This window comes from Erithacus rubecula (assembly GCF_903797595.1).
Source record: "Erithacus rubecula genome assembly, chromosome: 8".
NCBI classification, from domain to species: domain Eukaryota; kingdom Metazoa; phylum Chordata; class Aves; order Passeriformes; family Muscicapidae; genus Erithacus; species Erithacus rubecula.
The window spans coordinates 32,645,566-32,660,202 of NC_136659.1; the positions used below are offsets into that span (position 1 = coordinate 32,645,566).

General features: G+C 38.7%; 1 protein-coding gene across 1 annotated transcript in view; it reads right to left on the reverse strand.

The window, feature by feature from the left end:
• The window catches only part of LRP1B (LDL receptor related protein 1B), a 608,586-nt gene that overhangs the window by 272,408 nt on the left and 321,541 nt on the right, over positions 1-14,637 (reverse strand). The window contains exons 4-6 of the mRNA XM_079310839.1: positions 8,836-8,955; positions 7,373-7,501; positions 1,618-1,875 (exon numbers count right to left, since the gene is read on the reverse strand). Of these exons, the coding sequence (XP_079166965.1) occupies positions 1,618-1,875; positions 7,373-7,501; positions 8,836-8,955 (507 nt within the window). The remainder of the gene's footprint in view (positions 1-1,617; positions 1,876-7,372; positions 7,502-8,835; positions 8,956-14,637) is intronic.

Sequence of the window (14,637 nt, forward strand, 5' to 3'; positions counted from 1 at the left end):
AATGAAATAACACCACCATGATCTTTAGGGTACTTTGATATTTAAAGTATAAAAAACCCTCAAAAATATACTTAAAACCCCTCCAAAAGAAGCACAACTGAATAGAGGAAATGAGAGAGGAAAAAAAAAAAAAAAAGCCAAAAACCAAAAACCAACCAACCAAAAAAAAAACCCCACCCCTGCAAACAAATATATTTATGCCTAGGATAAGAGTGTTCACCAAGGCAGAATACTCATGAGTGGTGAATAAAAAGACCCCCCCCAAATCTGAGCCCTATTTTTGGATAATTTTTTTGAAATTCCCTGCATCAATAAACACACAACTATCTTGATAGCCCAAAGCACAATCTCAATGAAGAATTTATCACTTTTGTATCTCTAAAATTATGAACAATTTGTGATTTTAGTATTCCTGAACTGGTGCTCAGAGGGGTTGGGATCCTTTCAGAGATATTTTTTGATGCACATTTCACCTTAAAAGAAATTTTCCAAAGCTTAGATCAAATTTTAGACAATCTCTGTGAAAGATGAAGAAAATGTTGTTTTTTTTTTTTTTTTTTCCTGTATGACATTCTGCAGTCTGTTCATATGTTGATGTTTTGGGAGGCTACCCAGAACAGAGACTGGACAGTGTTAAAGTAGGGATTTTAGGTATTTATAAAAAACCCTTCAAAGGACAGACCCAGGGCAGCACAAGAGCCTGGTTGTGGCTCCACCCAAGATGGAACAAGATGGACACCTGGTCACAAATTTTCACACTTTTGTAAGTTTTGATCCATTTCCATATTGGTGTTAATTGTCCAATTCCAGCCCCAGGTTATGCAGTCCCATCCTCCCAGATTGCTCTCCTCAATTTCCTGTTTGCACTTTTTGGGCCTGAAACTGCAATGGTGTCCTTGATTCTCAGGCTGGAAAAGGATTGTTTTGTATAACTAGGCTGTGAAGAGAACTTGCTAACACCTTATATGAAATTCAGAGTTATATATCAATGCACTACAGAATCTGGATAATAAGAAAACAAAAACTTAAGGCATCAATGTGTCTGTGGATGACAGACACTGTGACTGTGCCACAAATTGAAAAAGTGACTGAGCAATAATGCTGCAATGTAAAGTCCAATTCTGTGTGATGACTTTAGGGCTTTTAAATTTATTTTCTTAATTAAAAAAAAAAAAATAGAGGCAGCAGTATGTTTCTAGTAAGTCAGGACATATTTTGGTATTTTTAAGAACTAACATACCTATAATAGTTGGTGTGCTAAATATGATTCCATTTCATTGTTAGTATTGTCCCAGTAGCAAAGAATGACTCTTGAGCTTTATGTAGCACTATAGAAAAAGAAGCCTTTTACAATTCTTCCACATTGCACTGCTGGTTTTGTAACTTCCACACATTACAGTCAGTCTATAAAACCACACATCTACAAACCATTGCATAGATACAAACGCTGCACCTTAGGCTGAATATATGAGTAAAAAACCCTCAAACCTCTTCAGTGTGAGCTGCAATATTTAATGCCTCAAGCCTGTTTTCAAGTGCAAACCCAAAAGCATTTCTGCAGGCTCCAGTTTGCCAGGACAGGCTCCTCTGTTCTGCTCAAACTCTGCCAATACTCACTGTGCAGGTACTGGGAGATGTTTATTGCCCACTCCTCTGGCTGTGTCCCAGCTTTGGGGATCTTGGAGCACTTGAGCTGACTGGAGAGATCTCGAGACTCAATCCAGCACAGGGTGTTCTCTCTGTAGCTGAAGTCCAGGGTCACCAGTGCAGATCCCTTCCCAGGGCTCCTGGCAGACATCTGGCTGCCATTGAGGTGCAAAACCTCAATTGTTTCAGAGCTTGCAACCAGGAGGAGAGGAGCTTGATCAGCAGGCCCTGAAAACAAAGTGAGGAGAAGTTTAAAAGCTGTATATTTCATATTTATCTTTTTGGTTTTAATGTAGTTTTTAATGTTCTTACCTGCTTGTTTTAAGATATGTAATAAATTGGTTTTTTTTTATTTTCATAACTATCATATATTCCCAATTATTAGTCTATTTTATCCTGCAATTCCAATGGTTCACATCATTAAAGAAAATTAATTACCCCAGCCCCACAGCCTCTGTTTAATTCCAAGTATCATTATTGCAACATTTTTCATGCCTAAGTCATAAAATGAAATACAACTTATGCAAATTATCTCTATCCAGATTACTGGCATTTCAAAAAGAATTAAGGCCAGGAAAACCTGCAGATCTCATGAGGACACATAAAACTGTAAGATGCTTTTCATACAAGAGTCTATAAAATAAGACAAATTCTGAGGAGTGGGTGCCACTCAAAGAAGTTATAGCCAACCTAACAAAAAATCCAGTGCAGTGAAACCTTAAATCATAGAAACTCTGCAATTTCAGGCATATGTGAAAAAACAATTGTGTTGCCACGTCAGGATCTCTCACCCCAATGTAATCTGCTTGTTTTCAAAGGAATGAATCAATGTTTGAACACTGCATTGACATGCAGCACTTTCAATCAACATTCTACCTAATGGAGTTCTCAAATGTTCACTAAGCAATTCCAGATGTCTAAATGGTGAAAAAAAATTGGCATAAATAAAAGGAATTGACAAATGGTACTCCATCAGCAGGTCTGATTAAAGAGAAGAGAATACTTCAGTGAGTACAGTGCTCAGGGGTCTTGCTCAAAGCCACAGCAGTAGGTGTTCTGTTCTTAATATCTGCTTTTATTTCAACATCTAGCTGCTCTTTTTCTGAAAATATTTCTATAAAGCTTCAGTGTGCATTCCTTCTAATGTGGATCTAATTTATTGTTCCTCATTGCATAAGGCATATTCTGTCTTGTTACACATCTTGTCCCTCTCCAGTAAATCCCACATGAGCATTTGTAAATCTGTAGCACTACTTTTGGAACTTCCTGCCTGTCCTCACCATCGTCGCATTCACTTCCATCCATCCATCAATCAGATCCAAGCATCATTTCTCTTTGAATTTCAGAAGATATCCAAGAGGTGCAGGGACTGAATTTCTTTGTGAAACAATCCTTAGTGGTGTAAGCCATGCATGAAACGATCAATTCTTGATTGTTTTTCCCTTTCCAAAAGATAAGGTAGTGGGGGGTTCTCACTAAACAATTTTTGTTTGAAATCTGCCAGATAGGTCCCTCTGCAGTCAGAGCCTGCAAATCTCTCTTTCCCCCTGTTCTTAGCAACTTTTGCTACCCTTGAGAAGAAAGCCAGATTTAAGAACTTCTGTCCCTATCACCCACTCACCCCAGACTTTCCAGACTGGTACAAAAGGAGTGTTTCCATCTGCATCCTGCTGAGTCTGGGGATTTATTTTTACATCCAACAGCTCTGTGCTCAGCCTCTCTCTCCCCACAAAATAACACCACTGCCTACTTCTGGATTCAATCACTCTTTTCCCAGCTACCAGCAGTGTGAAAAAAACCCTTTATTATGATTTTTGCTCTTTGTGTTAAGCTGGATATTTCCACAGTCTGCAATATCTAAAGCCTCAAAGAGAAGGCAGCTCACAGGAGCTGTTTGCAGTTCCAAAGCCACCAGGTGGTTTAGGGCTGCCAGAGAGAACCAGCTCTTTTCTTTGAACTGACCTATTGAAAACTGTAACAAGGATTTAATACCTCACTAAACTCCAGAGAAAGGTTGTATTTTGGTATTATGGTCTAAGACATAAGGGAATTCTTAAAAGGAATTAGCTTCAAACCTCTTGAGCAGCAGTTGTAATCAAACCTGGCTGCAGACAAAGGTGTTGTAAGGACCCGTGGCACTGCCAAGAGGTTCTGCTCAGCAGGCACCATTACACATTAAAAATACAGAAACTAGATTATTAGGCTTGAAATCGTATTTTAAAATCATACATACATTAAATAATTCAATGGATTAAAGCAGTTAATCATGGTTTTTCACAGGAGGGTTGATTACCTGCTTCCTTCAGTGTTTGTCAGATAAATGTTGATTTCATAATTTGAAAAATATAATGTATTGCTAATAAAACTGTACAAAATATTAAAATTTCATACAAACAATATAAATCGACTTACTGTATGGACTAATGCAGATGAAAAACAGGAGATATTAAAAAAAAAATCATGTCTTCATTCTCACAAAAGTTGCTTGTCTGTTCCTCTAGATTCTACACAGCTTAAAAGTTTGGTGGACAGATTTAGGGTGAGTTCTAGTGAGCTGACAGCAGCTTTTCAAACAAGTGGACTTCATGGATGTTATTTTTTCACAAGTTTTTCTTTTTTTATTTTACTTTTTTCTTTTTTTCTTTTTTTCTTTTTTTCATTTTATAGGAAAGATAAGAAGTGAATAGCTCTTTAATCCAAGGAAGTTTTATGATTCATCCTTCTTGACTAAAATGAAAGCATCCTTCTTTGAATTATGTTTAAGATAGAGTAGTGGAAAAGATGAAAGACTTGCATTTCCCTCCTACCTGATCTTGTCTAAAATACAGATCAATAAGTGATGCCACAACAAATCAGAAATGAAGGTTTTTGCACTGCCAACAGACTTCTCATATGAAAAAAAAAACCCTCAGAAATGCCAGCATTTTCCTTTTTTTCATCACAATGATATGAAAGGCATAAAGCCCAGAATTCAGTGTTTATAAACAGCTTAAACCCCCTTTTTCCTGGGATATACATTATAAATCATAAGGACTTTGCTGTCACCAATATAAATATAATATATATAAAAATATGAAAAAATACTGAGCAGTCCAAGTTTTTATGACATAATTTTTGATGTTTAACCATAATGTATCTCACAAATGGGTTGTTTTATTTCTAAAGTTTTAAAACTTAGTTTGGTGAGATTTTACAAGAAAATTATGTTTGTCAAATCAGTTTAATAGGGCTGATATTCTTTTCTAAATGATAGAATTTTTTTTTTTCGTTAATCATTACCAGTTCATCCCACTTTATCTACATGACAAATGTTTTTTACCATGCATTTCTCTCTAGACTGGCTTTGGAGATATAAAACACTGTAGGAACATTTGTAAAACAGATGAATTTCTTTTCCTCAGCTAGATATCTCCAAGTCTGTAATTTTCTTTCCTTAAATACTCTTCTCATCACATGCAATCCTTGCAATTTAGGCATAAAAACTTGATAAACAAGTTCTTAAATTCTGTTCAGCAAAGCTGTGTTTTGTTTCATTTTCACCTCAGAAGAAACCAATAACTGCCTCTTTATTCATAAAAGGAAATACCCTTAAAAAGTCTGGAAAAAAACCACAGTGAGCCCCCAGCTGTTTTGATACCTATTTTAGCATCCTTCCCAAAGGGAATGTGCAGCTAAAAGCTTTCAGCTCCATGGTTATTTAATTGTGCTGAGGAAGAAAATGCAGAATTGAATGAGGGAGAAAACTCAGCACCTGCCCAGGTGTTTGGCTGCCTGAAGGGCAGCAAGGAGCAGCTTCTGGGGGTTCTCTGCTAATTTTGGAACCCCAGAGATGGTGAGAGGGGACAGGCTCTGAGGCCACGTGGGAGCTGATGGACCTGTGGGGTCACCACACTGTCCCCAGCACTGAGCAGGGATCCTGCAGGTCCCCAGGTCCCCCCTGCTCAGCATCTCCTGTCCCCAGCACTGGGCAGGGATCCTGCAGGTCCCCAGGTCCCCCCTGCTCAGCACCTCCTGCTCCTCCTGCTCCTCCTGCTCCTCAGCTCAGGAATCTCCCAGCTCATTCCAGATGTGGCAGGTTGGTGTTTGGGGTTGTGCTGTCTCCAGGATCTCAGCAAGGATGGCAATTCACATTCACAGCAGATCTGCTGTTGCTATCACTGAAAGCTCCTCAGAAATGCCACCCTGCACCTCTAGTGCTGCTTCTTATCCCTCCCAGCTTTTACACACAGAGCTGAGTGTTCCTCAGCTCATGTTCTTCATCTGTTTGACAATTACTTTTGCCAAATGTAGGCAAAGCAGAGAGGTTGCTCTTTTTCCATCCTTATTTGCTTGAGATTCTTCAAGGACAAAAATTGATAGGTTTCTAAATGCTGGGTCTCTTTTTCCCTTTGACACCTGATTTTATTATTTTTTTCTTGGATTTTGTTCTTCTGATCCAAAGCTACTTTTTTTTTCCAAAAAATCCAAAGTAATGGGCAACACTCATTTCTGTGCAGCACCATGACCCTGGTTTGTATTATCCTACAGGGATTTCTTTGATTAGTGAGTAGTGATTCCTTTCTGAAAATACCAAAAAAGTGAAAACTTCTGTCAAATAAACATGATAAAGTAGTAAAAAATACAGAGAAGTTCCTTATTAATGTGATTTGTTTCATCTTGATGCCAACAGCTAACTACAGTGCTCAGTTGTTGCCCTGTTTTCTGTGTACAAAAAGGGAAACTAAAAGGGTCTTCTCAAGCCCAGTACTGGCACCATGAGGATTTCCTGATCTAGAATTGCATTACTGATTTTCATGTAGTGGAGAAAGAAGAATGAGAAATTATTTTTATTTTGCATGGGCTTTCTTATATCACAAGACTTCACTGTGGATTTGAAAGAAAAAAAAAAAAATCCCATGTATGGATCAAGAAAAAACAGTATAAGCAAGAAAATTCTCTTTAACTCCTAGTGGTGGTCAAGGCAGGACACATTTAGTAATGCTTAAAACCATCACTAGACCTTTGCATTTTCTGATGGCAAAATAGTTACAAAAAGGAAGGCTTAAAATTAAATACAATAAACATGACTTCATACTCAGCTGCATATGCTTCAGCATTGTAGATGTTGAATAATTCCTTAAGGAACCTTTTTTGGTTTTTAATAAAAAAGCATTGTTAATTCATTATGCTGAATAGGAAAACACTGTGTACTATATTGCCTCATTAAGCACAATTGACTAATTTCCTCAAATACCCAATCCACTATAAGTAATGAAAACATGAACTAAGCAACAAAATGTCTCATGTGAATATGTATATCAGGAAATTCACCTCTTGGGATAATGCAAGGACAAAGCAATCTCATGTCTTTTTTTCATCCTAAGGGTACAATTACCTCATGATCATTTCCCCTGTCTCCATTGTCTTCCCAGAGTAAACAGCTTTTTTTGTTTGTGTGAGGAAAATCTTTGATTTATTTATGAACAGGGAAACTGGGGACTCTTCTAATCTTGGCTGAATTGAGTATTTTGCTTTAATTAATAATATCCAGATAATAACTTTTGATATTTCCCTTGGAGTATTGTCTTAATAAGTGAAAAGTTTTTTCTAAGCTTGTTGTGCAACTCTTTGTAGTAGAGTGAAGGAAAGTTCATCTCACCTGCATTTATCTCTGTCTTTTCATATGAATCCTCTAGGATTGAGGCACAATATGTTTTCAAGAAGCTAAAAAGATGTTAGAACTTACTGGTTTTGGCCTTGCAGGACTTGTTATCAGGCTGAAGCACATAACCCTCCACACAGCTGCAGGTGTAGGACCCATCTGTATTTACACATGTCTGGCTACAACTTCCATATGTGTCACATTCATTCACATCTAAAAGGACATTAACAAGATCTAGTTTAGAGATTGGTAAAAAAAAAAGAAAAGAAATCGATAAAATTGAAAATTCTAAGAGAGATGGTTAAGTCATGACTCATTTTGGTGGGAAGCTTGATGTTTTCCCTTTCTCAAAGCATGAATTTATCAGGGCTGTTGAAATCATTCAAATACCCAGAAAGAAGGGTGGCAGTTTTCAAGTTCAATAGCTCTTAATTTTGAAAGATAAAACTTTCATTATTTCAAGTAGTCTCCAATGCCTACATCATGTTAGGGAGATGTTTAGGTCCTTGTTAATATTGGAGATCTCTAGTTATCAGGGCTGATGAATGGAGCAGCATTTCAGGAGAGGAAGTAATTGATTACCCTTCTCAACCTATTTATGCTGGCAATGTCTTACAGTTCCTTAAATGAGCTGTCACCACCTCTCCATTAAACCACCATCCAACATCAAAAACTATATACTCCTCTTATAAATATTAAGAACATTTTTCTCTACTAGGGTGTACAAGGATAATACCATAAAATCAAGATATGCTCTTTAACAGTGGTTGAGGGTTTAAGTAATAAATTGACATTTAAAAAAAAATGCTGTTTAAATTATTTCCTGAGATATGTTTTTAATCATGAAACAAGACAACCATAGAGAGAAAGAACTTATAATAAATTATATTTATGAAGAATCTGGCTTAGTACTTTGAGTTGGAGAGAGGAATGATTGGTAGTGAGAACATCCATAGGGCCATAGAACTCCAATATGATCATTAATAGAGAAAAAATAAAGCAAGAAACAAACACCTGGAGAGAGAATGAAGAAGCCATATATTTCAAAAATGGAAGAGCACAGTCTACAATTTAAGTCTACAGTTTCAGTCTACAATTAATTACTCCAAAACAACATTCCCAGCTAAGTTGCATGACCTTGAGAGGGTTCATTTATCAAATTCTAATCTAGGTGTGACTTCATGGCCGTGAGGTGAGACAGCACAAGTTTTAAAGGCTCTCCTGGTGGGGAGGAGTGGAGAGAGCAGCTCACACAGCTGAGTAGCTCCAGAACTCCTGCAGTCCAGCTGATCCTTCAGAAACTTCAGGAGAGCTGCTGCTGGGGCACAGGAGCAATGGAGAGTCAGGAGGGAGGTCCTGGCTCTCATTTGAGGGGAGCTCTTTCCCATCCCCTGCCCAAAAACCCACATCTGTCCCTGACCCATGCCTTGGGAGAAGGGTGAGGAGGAGATGGTGCTGTCCTGGCTGTGCAGCAGCTCCCTGCCCTGAGAGCCAGCAGGGAACCATCAGGCTGCTGGTGTTAGTGTCACACTGAATTTCCTGCTCACCTGTGCAGCTTCTCCCGTCACTGCTTGTTTCATACCCGTCCCTGCAGTAACACTGGCTGCTGTTCCTGGTGATGGCACATTTGTACTGGCAATTCATCTGCTGGCACTTGGGGAGCAGCTCTGGCAACGGGAACAGAGCAAGATGTTACTAAATATTCGTGCTTTTCCTAAAGCACAAACTTTAAGGAGCACTGAAATATATTTAAGTGCATGTCTCAGGAAGGAAAAGCCACGATTTGCATTAGCTGGAAATATATCACACACACACACACCCTGTAAAGAGCTTGTTATGAAAACTGCATGTCAGCAAGTTATACATTAGAAATCAACATTTTATTTTTAGAGAGTTGTTCACAAGTTTATTATTGAGGTGCACTGTTGCTTTGCTTAAACTTTCATTTTTTGCAGATTAGACATAGCAATTATTGGGAAAAAAACAAACCAAAATAAAAACAATCCTGAGGTGGTAACAATTATAAAAACTGAGTTTATGAGAAATGTTTAAAAATCTACGTCTTTATTATTCCTCATACCAATTGATTTTCTAACTTCTTAAGCTTGTTTTGATTTAATGATGCACACAAAACCTTCACACCAAGCAATGGGGATACATTCTACCTCAATAATTTAATGGTGGATATGTAAAGCTGGATAAACCTGTGGACATTATATATGTCATTACTGCAGACATCTTTCATAGAACCTGCTCAAATACACACCATCAGCACAAGGCAAGATGCAAACAAACTGAAGAAATCTTGTAGAAATACAGACTGCAATGTTTTCCAGCATGAAACAGCACAAAACCAAACAAAAACCATTTCAAGCCTTCCCAGCCTCAAGCTCTGTGCTGTGTACCAATAATTTTGAGGATCAAAGAAACACGGTTTTAATGAACCACACTTTTTTCCCTCCAGTAAAATGAAAAAAAAAAAATAAAATTGAGAAACCCAGCTTGAGGAGGTGCTCTGAGGATATTTTTCAAAACTATGCAGATGGATCAGAAAATAACCTGCAAATGGACAGAGAAATTTCTGCCACAGGCCTGGCTTTAAGTAACTGGGTATGACCTAAGGAAAAAAGAGAAATCTGTATCCGAATATGTGAAGAGTTTTAATCCGTCTGATCATTATTCATTGAGTTCTACTTGGGAGCAGAATGAACATGAATATGAAGAAGGGTCTCTATCAGCATCTGAGCCCTGGAGCTTCCATTCTGGAGCAACTGTTGCTGTCAAAATAAAGCTGAAATTTTGGGAGGAAAGTGGATGTGGCTGGCACACCAAGTTGCTACTTTTTCTAATGCAACTATTCTAAAAAGAAAGTGCTTTCACACAATTTTCTCAGGGCATTCCCTAGAACTCTGTGCCACACAGTCTGCAGACTGCCCAGAGGTTGATAACCACACAGTAACTCTGCCCATTTCCCAGTGGTTCCTGGTATATTTCTCTGCCCTTTGGGCCCCTGTGCACAGGAAGATAATACATTTTTTGGCTGCAGCTGGCTGTGTTCATTTCCTGTGCCTAGTCCAGTTCTTAAATCTGCTACACCTTTCCAGAAACAAATCCCATATAGAGGGTAAACTGGAGAACTCCCCTAAAGGTACCCAAAAATCCTTCTGCATGACAGGTGGCACCTGTTGATTTAATATGTCTGTCTGAACAAAATCAACACACACATCTCATTTTCTAAGTAAACATGGATCAACCATCCTCTACCACCTATAATTTTCTTCCTCCAATATTTGTCTGATGCTACACAGCCTGGAGCTCCTAGTGCATGGGAACTATTTGACTCACAAACAGGACTTGGTTTGTTTGCACTCTTTCCTTAACGGATGCAGACAGGCAGCAGCCTGAACCAGAACAGACCTGCACACAGCCAGGAAAACTGGAGAATAGTGACAATAAATTGGCAATTTATAAATTGGTCCATTTGGGCAAAATTAAAAAAAACAATCTATCTTCTTTCTTTTTTTTTTTTTTTTCACAAAAACTGTTGTAAGTTATTGCAGTATCATATGAGTGGCTCAACAGCAAAATAGTTGCATTTTCCATACAAAGCCATTAAAGAACCACTGGTAGTTGGCATCTGACTATGTTTCTGACAACAAAATGATGTTTTCCCCTCCTCCCCTAAATTATTCATCAGATCATTTCAAATATATTTTGTTTTCTTATTCTGACAGACACTTTCTGGCCCCAGAATTTTTTGGTCTGTTGCTATTCTGCTAACCGTGGTGGGGGAACCCCTAAATGAAAAAGCAAAAAATACAATAACAATTGAGGGTAGGAATAGATAGAATATAACAAATTAGAATAGAATAAAATAGAATAGATTGAGTAAGAATGTTTTGTTTGAAAGGGACCTACAAGATCATTTAGTCCAACTGCCTGATCACTTCAGGACTGACCCAGAGTTAGGGGATTTAAGGCCTTTGCCCAATGCCTTCAATAAATAAAACATTAAACAGTAAAATAGCAGATGCATTTTCTACTTTACTAGCTAGTTTGTAATAGTTGCAATACAGGTCCTGAAAACCTTTGGAAGAAAACAGAGTTTGACTGCCTCTGGCAATGTTTGAAATATTGAAGGACAAGCTATGGAAGACAGTGTATACATTTAAGGCTTGGTTAGATTTGTAACAGGTTTCTCGGGAAGTGAGGAGGCAAAGAAAAATCATGAAGCAGAACACTGATATTTTTAATGCTCCAGATAGGACATTTAAAGAGATAAAAGCCAGGGACTGTCATTTCTTGTCTTTTCTCAAATTCTGCACCCACTTTGATCTCCCTTTCTCAGCGAGAACTGGTTTACAAAGTACACAGGCAGTGAAGAATGAGCATCACTGAGCTTTCCACTTTCATCACAGCTACAGAAACCTCTGAATTTGTCAAAGCCTGGTATTTCTGCTGCAAGATTTAAAGGAAGGAGCTGCACTGAAGGAAACAACAGGAGAGAGCTTTACAGCTTTCTGGCAGACCCAGAGCAAGCCGTGAGATTTGCAGAAATATGGGGTAGCAGGAGCAGCTGTGGATGTCTTTAGGATGATCTACTTTCCCCAAGCCCGGGGAGTAGTGACAATTCATCCAGCTCTGATTCAGGTCATTTTGTTCAGTGTTTTCTTTCTTCCACAGGAGACGTGAAGTGCAGCATTTTTTACTTCCCTACATCTCCATGAACTCCCTGAAGTTGTGATCCAGGTCTGCCACAAAAGCCACCCTCCCTCCTCAAAGACACCCGTGCCAATCTTATTCTTCCTGACTTTCATGCTGCTCTAACTCCCAGGCATCTGGTCCCACAGGAGAGCAGCCAGCCAGGCAGAGCTGCTGCTGATCTCATCTCCCCTAAAGTGATCCACCTGTGACAATGACTCAGAGGAGCCCTCTGAGCTTCCTGGACAAACTGCTCCCGCAGGAATTCGCTGTAATAAAATCCTGCCTTCATTTATTCCTTCTGTGTTCAATGAAACACACACTGCTTATCATAGTTCATTCAAGATGAATGATAGAAGGAACCAACTTCTCTTGAATGGCTTTTTAATTAAAGGTTTAAGCAATTGATCTGACTATCCTTTTTGTCAGTTCCTCCTCATCTGACATGAGGTTCACAAAGGGTTCACACCAAGTTCTCGTGTTCAGATGTTTTGGCTGTTTCTATAAAAAGGAAAAGCAGTTCAGCTTGCAGTTTCTTAATGCTGAATTTATTTATTTGGGGGCTATTGGGGATTGTCAATAAAAGCAGGACAGATTTGCCAATATACCTGTTATCTTTGTCTTTCCTGACAGGAAAAACACCAAGGCCAGTTTGGATGGGGCCCTGAGCAACCTCATCAGGTGGAAGGTGTCCCAGGCCTTGGCAGGGTGGTGTGGGCTGGAATGAGATGATCTTCAAGGTCTCTTCCAGCCCAAACCTTTCTGTGATTCTGTATCACCATATGAAAGCAGACTTGAGTCACAAACAGCAAAATGTATTTAGCTGCCATTATTTCTGAACCTTCTGCATGATAACCAAACCTTTTGGCTGCAGTGGGTTCCCAGTTATGTACTTCTGTAACTTATAAATCCTGTCCTGCTCTTTTTGCAATGACAATATATACTGGAGTACTGACAACCTTTCAGTACTCTGTGAATTAAAATTTACTGATTATGTAATGTTGATAAACATAAAAAATGCAGAGCTGGTGGAAATAAAAGAAACTGGCTGAAGTTTACATGTTGAAAGTGCCAGACAATACACCAGGGGGATAAAAGAGCTTCTGTTGTCAGTTAAGAACTTCCCAATTTGAAACAACAAAAGATCCTTGTCACATAGTTCATCAGAGAGTGACCAGCAGCTACAGTGCAATGTTGCCTGGGAAAAAGGGAAATGCATCACTGAGAGCACAGGGAGAAGTGTTTCTCACAGAGAAAGTGTTGGTGCCAAGCCCCAGGATGCTCCTGAGTGCTTTCCTTCTAGGAGGCAGCTGCTGGCAGCTGTGCACACCCCCATGGACACACAGAGAATAAACTCAGCTTTAAGGAATCACAGTCTGAGGGATTAGCAGGGGAATGGAGAGTTGCAATCTGAGGGGAGACTGCAGATCTCAGCCTTGATTGGTGCCAGGGGATGAAAATGAAGAGGAATTATGACTGCTGTCTATGAATATATCAGAGGATCAACAGCGGGGAAAGAGACAATTTAAACTAAAGGGCTATTGGCAGAAGTACAAATGAGTACAAATTGCCCATTAATAAATTCTGGCTGAAAATGAGCAGGTTCGTAGCTATTACCATAATCAGGTTCTGAAACTCCTTTTTGAGTGGGAACAGCAGGGACAGAAAATAAGTGCTTGCTTTTGACATGGATCATGATAGACCAAGAAAAAACAGCATATGGAAAGTGCCCTGAAATACCAGAAACCATTCACATGATCCAGGAGGTTCCTTCACTATGTTCCTGAAGCTACATACTATCTGATGCTAAAACACAAGTTTTCATTATGGAACTAAGATTAATCCTTTTTCTTCCTTGTGTCTGAAATATACCCAAAGGAAAACTTACAGGAGCTTTTTACTGGACTACTTTTCTAATTTAACTCCATGAATTCTTTTTCCTCTTAAATATTCAGATTCTTTTCGACACCTTTGTGTTTCATAAATTTACTTGATCTTATCTCTGTTTTATTCAGTTTTTGTCATTCAATATTCATACGCTGATGTCTAGACTATTCTTATCACACATATGCTGCAAGCTTTATTTTTCTTTTCTGGTTTATGTTTTGAGTTTTTGAAGAACAACCCTTTCACAAATTAGACTTTGTTGTAATCTACCCTAAGTTTTTTGTTTGTTTGTTATTGTTGATGCTAGAAACACAATGTAAAGCTCCATGGATTGCTTCTCTGGCAGAAAAGGGTGGCTTGATTGATAGAATTCAACTGCTGGACTGTTTTTATCTTACATTTGTTGATCATGTTATTAGTTTTTAATATCTTACCATAAAAGAAAGACAGAACTGTAATGAACTTTGTCAGATACCTCAGCCCATAATTCTGTTATGGTAGATGCAGCACAGAAAAAGAGACATGGAAAACAGAGATCGTGACCTTACAGCCCAGCTATGGGTGACCTCTGTCAAATTCAGCAGAGAAGCACCAGGAGTCAAATTTAAAAATGCTGTTTTTTATTAGCTCCTAGAGTAAACCATCAATAAACTGTGTTATGCTAAAGACTCAGCAATTTGCAGTTCAAGTCTGTAGCCAGCCCCAGCTGTCCTGCCCCAAGATCCATCAGGCAACACAATTCACAGACAGGGCAATCAGAC